The sequence below is a fragment of the Falco punctatus genome (genome assembly GCF_963210335.1).
Source record: "Falco punctatus genome assembly, chromosome: 1".
NCBI classification, from domain to species: Eukaryota; Metazoa; Chordata; class Aves; order Falconiformes; family Falconidae; genus Falco; species Falco punctatus.
The window spans coordinates 108,289,105-108,303,486 of record NC_137580.1 but is presented as its reverse complement, the minus strand read 5'-3'; the positions used below and the strand labels follow the sequence as shown (position 1 = coordinate 108,303,486).

At 40.5% G+C, this 14,382-nt stretch overlaps 1 protein-coding gene across 3 annotated transcripts in view; it reads right to left on the bottom strand.

Moving 5' to 3' along the window:
- The window catches only part of GOSR1 (golgi SNAP receptor complex member 1), a 31,600-nt gene extending 17,246 nt beyond the window's left edge, over positions 1 to 14,354 (bottom strand). For 2 of the 3 annotated variants that reach the window (XM_080384415.1, XM_080384417.1), the window contains exons 1-6: positions 14,226 to 14,354; positions 13,678 to 13,792; positions 11,898 to 11,985; positions 11,577 to 11,684; positions 10,338 to 10,429; positions 10,078 to 10,152 (exon numbers count right to left, since the gene is read on the bottom strand). In XM_080384415.1, the coding sequence (XP_080240541.1) occupies positions 10,078 to 10,152; positions 10,338 to 10,429; positions 11,577 to 11,684; positions 11,898 to 11,985; positions 13,678 to 13,792; positions 14,226 to 14,256 (509 nt within the window). In that variant the 5' untranslated portion in view covers positions 14,257 to 14,354. The remainder of the gene's footprint in view (positions 1 to 10,077; positions 10,153 to 10,337; positions 10,430 to 11,576; positions 11,685 to 11,897; positions 11,986 to 13,677; positions 13,793 to 14,225) is intronic. The other variant, XM_080384416.1, reaches the window with a different exon arrangement.
- Positions 14,355 to 14,382: the final 28 nt, after the last annotated feature.

The following is a 14,382-nucleotide window of genomic DNA, read 5'->3' as shown; positions in this document are numbered from 1 at the left end:
CAAAGGAGCAATACGTTATTAACAACAAACATCACACCTACAAACTCTGAACAAGCGAACTAGCTTATTTCTGCAGATCACTGTACTGGGGGGGTCTGACACCAATCACTTCCAATAAGAACGAGGAACAGTTGCAAAATTGGAAAAGAAAAAAAGCGCAACATCATGATATCACATTGCTTTTAATCAATACAAGCAGTCTGTTAAATCTAGAATGAAAGGCATGGAACATAATCCATTGCTCTAGGCAGGAGTTAGCCAACGTTATTTGGTGTTGAATTTCTTTCCAGATGGTTTACACGTACTTTGTATATGAGAAAGAAAAGAAAAAAACAAAACAAAACATGCAAGAGGCATGCTTTTCACCAGAAGAAAGAATCTGCCAAAGGATTTCCAGGAAAATAAACTGATGAAAACTACTCCCTCCAACCTGAAATCCTATGACATAAAATTCACTAAAAATTAGACTCCTAGCTCCATCACTAAATAAGTAGCTTGACAGCTTACCAATTCCAACAATTTGAACTTAAGATAAGCTAACATAAGTATCTTCTTTGCAGCTACCTAACATCTGTAAACATGTCTATATGTGCACCATAACCAATGAAAAGGTCAGTTTAACTCAAGTATAAAGAAAAATTTAACAGATGCAAGCAAATACCAAGGGGTGCTGCCCCTTTGCGGGGAGATCCCTGAACACAGTGATCTACCTTCACAGGTCTGAGAACACCAACAGGTTGTTTCTCCTTGATTTCCAAAGGGTACAGTCTGCTCCTCCACTGAACTCCATGGACTTGTCTGGGAATTATCAACAGAGTGAAAGAAATGTTTCTGCAAAAGGAGGAGTTAGCCAAGAAAGCTCTTTGGCAAATAGAAAAGACTACTGGGGAGAGTGCCTGATGTTTAAGGGTCCCAAGAGGGCGAGCAACAGCAATACTTCTTCCTTTAAAGCAAATCTATATGGAAATAAGAGCCTTCCCAATAATCTGCAGTATACAGTTTACCCAAAGAATGCAGTTAAAAACTTAAAATGAAAACAGCTCCTATCGTCCAAATGAAGTGCAGCGGCTGGTTGCCTATTAGTAAGCACAAACCCAATGCCAGGATGGCACCACCAGCCACATCATGAGGTTTCTAGAGGCTCTCTATTCATGGTTGTGAAAGTTCCTGGATAGATTGACCCTCCCATATAATTGCTCCATATTACCCATAGGAACAAAGTTAAATGAACTGAGAAGGGCAGGCCTTACAGTAAGTCATTATCAGTAACCACAACTGTCAGAACAATTCCAGTAACTTACTAATGGACTATATCGGCATTTCCTCAAATTTTACATGCTGCCTGCAGAACTAGCATTCAGCAGGAGTGCCGTTTTCATTATTTCCTCTGGTTTAAAACATATAATTTAGATCATAACTCTAACTAGAAGGAAAAACACTCAAAACCAAGCAACACAGCCTTTGATATCCAACAGTGATCCGTTGAAAAATGAGATCTACCAAGACAACCTACCGTTACTGATTTGTTGGGCACACACAGACAAGGTATATGCACAACTTACAACAAAGACACCTGCACGGTAACAAAACAGACTGTGCCACTTTTCTAGCTCAGTGGCTTTTGACTAAAGGTAGCCAAAGCTACTACTCACACACTCCTAAAGTAACCAAGAAGAGAGAACATGTTCCAGAAGAACCCCATCACATAAACAACTTTGTAATTAATATCTTTTTCATTTCCAGTGAAGCTAACACAGAAATGAAGTGAGAGTTATCCCTAGGATGACAACCCAATTTTAATTTAGTATGAAACCTAAAATACACACTGACAGAAATGCATTCTGCTTCCTAGCTGTATTTTCACCTGCTGCGGTTTTGAGGGTTTGTTGGGTAGATGTAGAAAGCTATATGGCTTTCATCCAGGATTTGGTCGAAGTACCTAATGTTACAACTATCTACCTGCCTGTTTATTAAGTTTAAGAATATGATTCTTAAAACTGCATAGTTAACTATACAACATAATGAACACCTGTGGTTCAAAATTTAAAGCACACATCACATTTAAACCAGCTGCAATCCAAATTCAGGATGCACTTCATTAGCGGGTGAAGATCTCGACATTTTTCTTGCGACCCAATTTCACTGTGTTCTTAGGCTTGTCTTTTCATCTAAGACTGAACAAGATGCATTCTTCCAGAAGTGCGACTATACTCAATATAAGCAAGCCTCTCAAGTGAGAGGAAAGCACTCTGCATCTTTCACTTGACAACAAAACTAAGGTACTTGAAAGGTTCTAAGCAAAATTGAATTATCAGGCTAAAATAGGCATGCTTTAGTGGGAATTTGGACCTAGCTCTGCTTCCCATCATAGATTTGATAGAAAGTATCTATCCTCAGCAGATGGTAGTCGATGCTTTTTATCAAACCACTGGTAAAGCAACACACTAAGATATCTGCATTGCCTACCATTCAGCAGCCAAGAATGATAAGAACCTCATTCTGATGCATTAGTACTGAAGTTCAAATTAAATAAACTCAAGAATGATATTTATACAGTAACGTGATAACTTTCCACAGGTACACTCCGCATTTGAGAAAAATGGAAATAATCACTATTTAACGTATCCATACACACCAAATGAAACTCAACAGCTTGTTTTTACTGGAGGTTCCAATAGCAAATAATGAGCAAGCACTTCTGACCTTAAACAAGAATGAAGTACACAGCCACACTGACAAAAAAGACATGCCTCATTAGAGTAAGTGATTCTCAGATTCCACAAAAGAAGTTCTATCAAACTCCATAATCATTGATTCTGTTCAAAAGATGCACCTACTTTTCCAAACCAACCCATGTAAGAAGGATTTCAGTACTTGTCAAAGTCCTAATTTCAATACAGACCTTGGGGGGGGGGGGGGGGGGGGGCTGGGAAGCTGTCCTAGTTAAGAAATGGTGTTGAAAGGAAAGCTAAAAACAAATAAAACATGCACTGACTTGTTTATTTCTGAAACGAGCAAGCAACTTCAGAAGCAAACACAGAGCTCTGAAGTCTGAAGTCTGGTTTTACATCCCTCCCTCTCCCCAAATCAAGGGCATAGTGTTGTTCCTGAGGTAAAGCCCAGAACCAAGAACCAGAGCCGAGTTTTAGTCCCAGCCACTCTTTTTCCGTGACACATTCAAGCAATCTTTCACACTACATTGCGAGGGTTTGTTCCTCAGTTTCTGCAGACAGCCATAAAGACCTAGGATAGTTTCGGTAGCCTTTTTCCCAGTGGGTACATTGAAGTTCACGCATAAACCTTCACATTTTATACAGATGAAAAGCAAACAATGAGTTTGAGGTTTAGCGCTAACACCTGTGTGACCCCATCCTTTGTCACCTGGATAATGCAATTTTGTACTGGAAGTTAAAAAGTAAGTCCCAGATTAAATTTTGTGCATGTGTGTAGTGGGTTTGTTGTTGGTTTTTTTTTTGTTTGGTGTGCCCTGTCCCCCCCGCCTTTCTTCAAATATCATTCATTTTAGACATACTGAGGTATAAAAATACCACAACGGTCATCAATGTCAGGGAAATCACTGATTACAGTATTTTTCAAACCAAACTATAAGGATAGCATGCAAATAAACCTTGTGAGATGAATATAACATTTGGTTTAGTGTTTTGGGGTAGGTTTGGTTTTTTAAGTCCTAAATACAGCACAGGAAGATGAAAAGCACTAGTTGACTTAACTCTAATGAAGCTCAAGCTATTTTTAAAGGTAGAACCTCTTTTAAATCCTGAAGTGCTTGGATGATTTTCATGTTCTTTTATTAAGTTATTTAAAAATAATAACAATACCCAGGAGAGCATCTTTCTTCATTGCCTGCAAGCTTTGAACCTCCCCAAATTATCATTAAACTACTTCAATAAGTTGCTCATGCAGTCACATAATTAGTCACATAACAAGCAGCGAAGCTTCTTTTTTTCCAGAAGACATGAACTGTCTCCCTCATTGAGCAGTATTTACTATTAAAATGAGAAAACAGGTAAGTTGTGCTCAGTCTGGTGTTGCAGTTAAGTACACGATTATGTTTGTATTCAGTCTGGGACTGTTAAAGCGGAGCTGATGCAGCCACTTATGAAGTGGCTTTGAGTTGTTCTGCCATGAATCTTCAAGAGACAGAGGTTCTGCCAGCAGGCCTGGAGATAAAATTTGTTCAATCCCATGCAGAGGTTAGGCTAAAGAAAGGACTCCCTGATGCATAACTGCAATTGAGAAAACTCTACAGCAATAGGAGACAGAGCAGAAAGAAAAAATAGAATCATATTTTGAAATAGGATTACAGTACATGTTGTGCATCTTTAAGTAAGCTTTTGCCATACCAAAAATCCTGCTTTGTTAAAATCCCTTCTTTGAAAACCATTTTATATGCGCTGCTGCTCCCAAAAAGTCTGTGTTACGGACTTTAAATGGTAAGCCAGTCAGCAAGGTAATTCCCACAGTCATCCTGACAGGCTAGCTGAGGCACCAGGTCACACTTTTAATGCAATAGTTTCCCAAACTTCCTTACTCCAGAAATGAAGAAAGTAAGTCAACAGTATTTGGAAACATAGTGACACACCATTGCCAGAGCTCTTGCAATTAATGGCCAGCAGAGAAACATTTTAACCCAGATCACACAATCTCTCCTTGCACTGTGTCTTCCACTTCAACAGACAGAGTGCTGCAGCCTTCCATCACTACTGCACAGCAACTCTGTCGCCAAATTAAATCGTACTCGGTGCTTCTTGGCAAACAGTCCAAACGAAGGCCATGGAGAGCATGTATTGTCCCTTCAGAGCAGATCTGTTTTGTTTTTTTCATAACTGCTACAAAACAAATAATATTACTCATTATCAAGTGCTGCTTCAGTTAAAATCTGTGTTTAAATTAAGAGAACGGAGCAACAAGAACACTGCATTCTGCTTTGACACAAACAACCACCAAGTTTAATTTACAGGCGAGCTTTGCAATTAAAAAAGAAAAAAAAAAAAAACCTCACTGGGCCTGACTAAAGTAGAACTCAGCAGTTCTGAGACTGCAGAGCAGGCAGCCAGCAGGCACCCAGGGAAGATGCTCATCACACTCCTCCCTCCCTGCTGTTTCCCCAACCACCTTGGGAAGGCAAAAAGAATTGGTGAATTAGCTGTTTTTTCTACAGTCTCTTTCTTTCCAAGAGAAGATGAAGGAGATGCAGTGGCAAACAATGTGTCAGCCGGAGCAGTTACTGCTCAGGCATCTGCCTGTCCTTCCCCTGCAACTGGAGGCAAGGGAGCGGACGGATGGGGAGACAACAGCAATTCCCTGGTTTTAATCCAGTACTGAAGGTCCACTGAAATCCACAGGAACCTGTGCAGCAACAGCACAGTGAATGGAAATCAGTGTGCAATGCAGAGAACCGGGATAATAAAAGAAAAGGAAATTAAATTAAGGCAGAAAACTGGTAGCTTTTCACTCAGAAAATCAACACACCTGTAATCAAAAACTCTGCAAGATGTCTCTGCATCTCATTAGGCTGACTTTTTCCGTGTAAATCAGTACAGAAGTGAAAATTTGTAAGCAACATCAGTATTTAGAGGAAAAACAGTCAATAAGTCACCCCCTCTATTAAGATCTGGACTGTATTACAAACAAAGTTTGAAAGCAGTTTCCCGGTGATTATTCTCTACTGAATGTGGCCATTTCTGCCCAAACAACAACAGGAAATTTGAAATAGTTCTGCTGAAAAATGAAATGCTATAATAATAGTAATAAAAATACTTAGTACTCCAGAGTACTTCACATACATGAAGTACTGCACAAACATTAATTTATCCTAATTATTTCCATGAATCAGGTATGTATTATTAATGGCACCATTACACAACTGCTGCAGATTCCCGTTATTTCTTTTGCTCACTTCTCTTACTCTTTTCTCTTCCACACCCAGAACACATCCCTCTCTCATTTGTTTGCTCTCCTTTCCTCCTTCAAAGTTTCTCATCCACCTACTCTGGTACCCCTACCCTGTTCCCAATGCTAAACAAAGGCATACAGGGGTGTTTCAAGCCCTCAGCTAGCCTGAACACTTTGAGCAGGTTCATCTCATCTACCTGCATCACTCACACCTGATACTCTTCAGCTGAAAATGTTTTTACCAGATAAACACAGCTAATGGTATCTGCACCAGCACCTGCTTCACCACCAGCCACTTCTTTTGGAAAAGGACAAGCAGTCTAAGCAGTCTCGTTTTCACTAGTTTTACAAGGAATTCATCATAGAAAATAAAATCTGTAATTTCTATCTAAACCTTGGAAGCTTTCATCAATTTTTACACAAATTCATTGGTATCACCTGATATGATGTCATTCACAGACAATGCAGGTACTAACACGAGGGAAATTTTCACTTGCATACAGATGCGATATTGCAAATTTAATCAAACACATTAGTCCCTTCTTTGCTGACTTAAAGACTATAACTCACCAGTAACTGCAGAATTTCTCAGGGCAAACACTAAGTTCACAGGACTCTTTCCTCTGAGGCAGCACTTTTCAGAACAGTTTTTAAAATGCTAAGCTAGATCTATTCATCAAAATTGTCTTCTTTAGATGGAAAACAGTATTACAAGAAAAAGGATGACTTGTTTACCTCCCTAGCCAAAAGCATATGAACAGAACAGATGAGACAAACACCTTTAGTGAATGGCACAGACCCAAGAAAACAAGCATTCAAAAATCAATTGCAACCATGACCATGCCAGATTTGGTGGTACTTTAAGCATCTGACATGCCAAAAAATCTGAGGTATTAGGTAAAAATATTAACAGGGCATTGATATTTGACAATACCTGTCTTCCAGCCTCATTTTAATTAACAGGTGTTAAAACTTTTATTAAAAAATTCTCTCCAGAGGTAGGTAAAACTATCCTTGAATTATCTGTATAAAAGTTAAGGAAGAAACTGAGCAACTTGGAAACTTTACGCCTCCTATCCACAGTTAATAACATTTCTTGACAAACCTCCTTTCCCAATAAAGCTCAGAATCAGCTGATTTATAGAATGAATTGAACCAGCAGCAAAGCTTTCAGCTGAAGAGAGAACACCACAATATGCTTTCTCCAAGCCTCCCAGAACAGGGGTGCAGCAGCGCGGAGCCCTGCATGCCCCAGCCCGAGCGCTGCCCTGGCAGCACCGTGATCCTAACGTGAAAGTGCACAACAGACTCGTGCCAGCAGCACTGACACAGCAGCCAGCCCCACCCAGTGTGGTGAATCCAAATGGATGCACGATCCTCATGGCTTAATGGATAGCAGGTTTATGTATTACAGGCAATGCTAGGGTTTGCACAGTGCTTCAGCTGTTGCAATCCCCTTGGTGCTTAATACAAGTTGGATCCTTTTATTCATCAAAATTCTGTACTTGCAGATTTTTTTACTTTCCCTCCTTTTTTACAATTACCTTCACATGTAAAATTCCGACAGATTCTCCTTCGTTTTTCTTCCAGAACAAGTGACATTCACAATATGACAGAAAAAGAAAAAGGCAGAGGTTCAGCTTCTTTCCAAAGTCCCTTCCAGATAAGAGGTTTCTGGCTCCAGTCTTCTTACTCCCAAGTGAGGTACCACCACAAACAATACTGCCTAGGGCTGCCAGCAGGCTTTTTAAAGAGCATTCACAGAAAACACCGCCAAAAGTAAATTCAAGTTTCCGCTTATCCTGTTCCACATGGTCATGCACAAAGAAAAAGGCTGACAGACAAGTCTGGTACTCTGTAGTGGGGTAATAGCTCATACACTCTCCATTATCAGATCATGGAATAAATATGTAATAGGTTAAAGTACTTAATACCATAAATTAAGAAGGGTCAAGACCAAGTGAACGCTCTAATATTTGATAGAAATATATAACGCCTGCACCGTAATTTCATTACTTTGCAGCATATAATAATACACTTGCAAAGTTTACGTTCCCATCTCCATTTTTCAAGCTCTATTCACAGGTTTCACAACTTTGCTAAAAATACATTGGTATTTTTACTGTTGTGTCTTTGTGCCGAGGTATATACATTCATCACGTAGTTCCATCATTCTAGCACCATGGTTTACTCCACTGCAAATATTCAGCATCAAATCACACAAAGTTTGTCAGCTTATCCTAGGAGTATGTTTGGTGTAATCTGCCAGCTCTTGGTGATTTCTTTTGCTAGCTTTTACAGCTTTTTGGCATTAATAGCTCGTTAACTGCTTTCTCTGAAGACAAATATGTTGAAACTCTTTAATAATTTCCTCTGCCAGTATCTCTTACTGATTCTCAATTCAAAAGTTTTCAATTTCTTGCAAGCTTTGATTCCTCGCCAAGGTTGTCTTCTACTTCTACACCAGATTTCTTCATACACCTTAGAGTTATCTCTACCTTGCAGTAGTATTCCATGATTAGTTCTAGCCCTGTTTCCTAAAGATTCCCAACTCACACTTACTTCTTGTTTTCTTATTCTCAGTGTCATGTTTTTTTTTTCTTTTAATACTTCACATTTTCAAATAATCATCTAGAAGATGCTCCTGAGAGTGCCTTATTTAACTGTATTTCTCATGCAATTTTAACCTAAAAACGTATTGGAGAGTTTAGCATGTTTAAAGAGATCAAAGCAACCAATGCCTCAACAAACACTAGGCTCAAATTCTGAAGATATCTGCCAGATTATGTTCACAAAATGGTTTAAGTTTTCCTCTTTTCATTGTTTCAAGCTTTTCAAAACAGCACACTCAGAGGAATGTCAGTTTCTTAGAAGTATATTTTACCATTCCAGAAATAACGTAGCCTTCTTTAACAAGATGCCAAATGCATAAAAGTATTTACCACCCCCCAACAAAAAAACCAAAGCAAACCACAAACCCCAAACACAACATCTAGAAAGAATCAGGTTTACTCAGATTAACTGACACTGATGCTTCAAAGCCCAACATTTCAGGTAACATTCACCTCCATAACAGTAAGATTAAGGGTTTTTTCCCAGAAACTTTACATTTCCTGATCACGTATGTTTAATAATAAATTCAACCTAACACAAGTTGTAATTCAAGCTTTAAATCAATTAATTTCTAAGTTTTAAAGATACCAAAGAAAATCGAGGATGAAGTGGTGGTAAGCCACAACCGAAAAATTTGGTTTTAATTTCCTGTAAAAGCTTTTTATGCAGTTCTAGATAGAAGTTTAAGTTCTCTTTAAGAAAGCACATTTGAAAAAGCCACAGGTAAATTTTTTATTTATTTATTTCAAGTGAAAGCCTGCCCTCTTGTGCAAGACTGATGCGTAGCATGACTACAGTCAACACAGAGGCAGGAAAATCAGTGCTACTTCGTAACGACCTAACATTTAAACATGAACCTTCCAGTGCTCTTCTACCCGAGTGTGCTGCTTTTGCTGAACCAGGAACGCACAAGGCAGCTACTCATAATCTAACGCCCTCTCTGCAACTGGAATAAGAAGAAAGTGCTTTCCATTTTGCTTGTTATCTCAACCAATAAACTACGATCAACTGGCAAATATTTAAGTGCACGGGTAATTTTGGGATTAGTCTCGTCCATCCCCTTTCCCACTTACCCAGTAAAGACAAAAGGAAACAAAGGTTCTTCTGTCTGACTGACGAACAAAAGAAGGGGAAGAACAGCTAAGCCAGTGGGACTTTCTGTTTTGCTTTTTAACCCTTATCCCAGTCAGTATACCATAAAGCCATCTACTTATGACAGGATGCCAAGCACGATGTGTGAGTCACAAGTGAATTGCAAAAGCCCACTGAAGACAATACACAGATGTCACTTAGTGTTGGCAAGATCCAAAAGTCAAAATCACTGAAAACTACCATGAGTACTACCTACTATATGTACTGCACAGTCAGCAGCACTAAATGTTTCCCCAGCTGCGTAAGTAGCAGCACTGTCACAGGATAGATTATGCAAGGCATTCATTGCAGACATATGTATCTACAAACAACGCTTTCATGCATACTTGAAATTAAGAATGTTTCACCCTCCAGAAAAGTTAGGCACCTCCAACATAAGTAACAAATGACACCTACTTTCGAAGGTGTTCGTGTTCCTTCAGGAATAGTTCTGTTCTTCTATTATTCACGCCAGACCCACTTTTATATGATCTAAAACCCAACGACAGAAGAAAACATAATCTCGGTAAGAGCTGTGAATTCAAGCAGTAACTTTTTTTGCTGTACGCAGCGCACAGATGAATAAGCTGTGCTGAGTATTCTCCTACAGGTGGGTTTCCACCTTCTCCCTCAGAGGACAGTCCCATCCCGTTGCTATAACAAACAATACAACTTACTCAATATCTTTTCGTACTGATCCCAACAGATTCTCCCTTTCTCGTATTGCTAAGAAGTTCGCTTTGGTTTTGTGGAATTCGTGCGTATAATCCTGTAATAACACAATTATTCCAAAATTAGGATTCTGAGATCAATTTAACACCATAATACACTCACGTAAGATGCAACCACCTTTTAAAATGTTAACTGTTCTCTAATACATAGTGCAGAACAACTTATGAAATGAACATCAAAAATGCTTGGAAGTTAATGCAAAGTATTCTTAAACCTCACTGCTTTTACAGGAGTTGCTAACTTTTGATAGCTACAGCTAAAGTCACAGAGGGAAATCCATTGTAATTCCTCCCCAATCACATATATTTTCACCTTTCTGATTAATTACCATTTTGTGTTAGAATTTCCCATCACTGGTTGAATCAGAAACCCTAGTAAAACCTGCTTATTCGGTGTGGTAAAGATGTTCTTGGATTTATTTAAGTTACACCAGATGAAAAAAAAGTCTTTTCTGAACAATGAAGACTTCTTAATTTATTTTTTAATGTTGATGTTGCAATTTTACATCTGAAAACACTTAGGCAGCTAATACTTCTCAAAAACCAATTTAACTGGGAACCAAAACCATTGTAAAAATTCTTTTTCATATAAATGCTATGGCCTGTACAAAACATTATGCTTTTTACATTGTGTATTGCACAGACACAAAACAGATAATCAAACTGTACATGACCAGCCAACTAAAACATGCATTTTTAACATTACTATGCCACAAAAGCATCACCAGTTTGAAGCATGGTTGATTTATAACATGGATAATTTATAATAATTATCAGCTTTGGCCTTCACATTTCCTTCAACTACTTTTAGCAGTTTAGATGGTTTTACAACCGTTATTTTCTTAAGCGTGATGTTCCCTCTCATGTTGCTACGTGACAGACCACACAGACAAGGTAATTTATTACAGTAACTTTCTCCTTCTGCTACATAAAACACACCTACACAATAAGATAGCATGCTTTACTGTTCTTAGTTAGGTACTAGTCACCAGTGTGACATAAAAAACGCTATTTTTTCAACTCAAGTTCACTAATTGTGGTGTCTGAAGAGAAGGAAAGTGAGATGGGATCGGTGGCATTTAAATCTTCTGGCAAGACATTAAAACATGCTGTGATACCAGCACTGCTACTAATTATTCCAAACAACTCAACAAAATAAAAGCAAGGAGGACATGTGTTTGTTACCTGCAATATGTCTCTGTGACGCTGTAACGTATGCATCAGCGCAGCATTCAGGGACGGGACTCCTGCGCTATTTGTGTATTCTGCCATTTTGTCATTTATTCCAGTAAGCTAGAGGAAGAAAAAACAACTCAAAAACATGAAACAGCTTATTCTTGCAAGAAAGTTACAACACATAATTTGAAGGAGCAGCTTTAATGACAGGTGCATATGTACAGAAACACTCACCTAACACCCACACTAGTATTTCCTAACATTCATCACAGAAACTTGTACCGCAGTATTACCTAGATGCTGAAGTAAACCCACGGTAACTTGAGTTACCTTTCCCAGAAGTTGTTCAATCTCCACAGCCATGGTCTCAAACATTCTGTCCTGGCTTGATCCATTTAAAAGAGGAGTTGTGTCAGAACTAAGGAAAAAAAAGAGGAGGAGCAGTTACTGCAAAACACATCATCTTTTCACAAATGCAAGAAATAAGAAACACTAGTGTTAGGTGTTAGCAAACTCCACTACTCAAGTTTCCCAGAGGTATGAATTAAACTCAGAAAAATTACATTTTCCTATCATACATGCCTTTAACTCTTATATGAGCTAACGACATAGTATCACATGGCGGAAATATAGCCTCTCCATATCTTCCAAGACATGCCTGGACCAAAAACTTGTCTACTACCAGCATGTGTCTAGTACCAATGCACTTCTCTCCCAAATTTTTACGCTCAATTTATTTATTTATTGGCAGGACAGAGCACTGCACTATTAGCATGTTAAACCAACTACATAATTACACGTTAATAACACAGAGTCAGGACAACCCACTGACCTATTAAAGCAGTCAAGTGTCACACAGAGCAATACAAACCACACAATTTATTACAATTACAGTTTCATACAGTACACTTTCCCTATATGCTTTTAAAGATCAAAAAAAACCCACAGTGAAAAGTCATATCTAAGCAACAGAAGCACAACACAGGGTATGCCAACCTGCAGAAGTATGACAACTAATACCTTTCAGAGACTACTCATTGCTTTCATAATCTACCATAAGTAGAGTAAGAGAAGTAATTTTTGCATAGAATGGCAAAAATAATTAAAACAATTAGATAGCATAGCAAGTAACAGCACAGAGCCAGAAATAAGAGACTAGGACTCTGATCCATGGGTAACATGATTATTCTTGAGGTGTTTCCAGGCTTCCAGAACCAGAAATTCATGGAAAATGTTCAAAATGGATTCAATAACGAGATAAGTAAAAATATTAACATACATACATACAGTGGTCACACTCACAGCTGATACAGAGTGTTGGCACCCACAGTTAGTAAGCAAAGAATGGCAGTTTTTAAAGGTTGTGCACAGGGACAGAGAAGTTGATAATTAGTGCTGTGGAACTGCAGGGAAGACCTCAACTCCAGCCCATAAACTAGACTCAAAAAGTTTTATCACATTAATTCTTGAGTCAAATGTGAATCTGTCTAAAGTGAACAGAAAGTATTTGTATATACGGACATGTGTATGTATTTATCTGGTTCATATACGTATATATATATTACCGTTACTACTCATCTTAGGAGAAAGCCAGGAAGAAACACGTAGCCAAGGGCTAGTCCCCTGGTCCAACCTTGAATCAGTCACAGCTGCTCATCGCTCCAGTTCCCTTAATATCAAAACAGGGATCACAAATACCATGCCAGCCCACCTGGGAGGCGTAAGGCTAAAGTCCCCTCATCCTGAAATCCCTGAAAACCTCCTGCTAGTTAAATACACAAGAAAAACTAGAAAATCAGCCAACGTAGCGAACATTAAAAAGCCCTATCGTTGGTTCACACGTTAACCCCAGAGTTACAGACTGAAGTTTAAATTCAGCTTCCCTTAGTGATATATATGCTCCACCACAGCCCACACACCTAACTCATGTGCCAGTATTACTCAATATCGCATCAAGAGCAACAGCAGTGTCACAGCACCAAGAAATGCCGAAACCAACCTCTTAAGAGGCTAAGCATAAAAGCCACAGGTGGAACTAGCACCAAGTAAATGATAAAAAAGAACCGAGGACCAGGAGCAGCGTTTAAAACGTAAAGAAATGGGCTAGTACCTATACCTGTCGCGCCTTCCGTCTCGGGTGCTGCTGTAGCTGGTGCAGAGTTTGCTGAAGGAGACCAGCTTGAGGTCCAGCTCGTTCTCCAGCTGCCTCGCCTGCTTCCTGAGATCTGCACGGGGCGGCCAAGAGCGGGGGACAAGTCACAGACCAGCGCGGGGGCCCCAGGCCGGGGGGGGGCGCGTTTTCGGGGGTCGCCTCCCAGCAGAGCCGGCACCCCCCGCCCCACCGAGGGGAACCCCCCAGAGAGCGGGGGCCCGCACAGACGGGGCAGCACCCGCGCTGACGGCGGGGGCACGGCTGAACACCCACCCACAGGCCCTGGCCCACACGGCCGGGAGGGCCCGGCGCCGGGTGGCGCCTCCCTCAGCGCGGGGCCTCCCGCGGCGGGGCTCGGCCGGGAGCCGCCGCCTCATGGTTGAGGGGCCGGTGGGGGTACCGCCAGTCCAGAGAGAGCCCCGGCAGCGGTCCCGGCCGGACCGTGCCCTAGGAGAGCCCCGCGGCGCTCAGCCGCCCCGTCCCCGCCACCCCCAGGCCCCACTCGCCTTCCCAGTAGTTGCTGCTCCCGGCCGCCATCTTTGTTGTCCAACGTCAGCCGCGGCCCAGCGAGACCGCACCGCCGAGAGGGGCGGGCCAGAGCGTCTGCCTGGAAACGCGGCGCCCGCCGGGAGGGGTGAACCTCCCGCCACAGCGGCCCCCAGC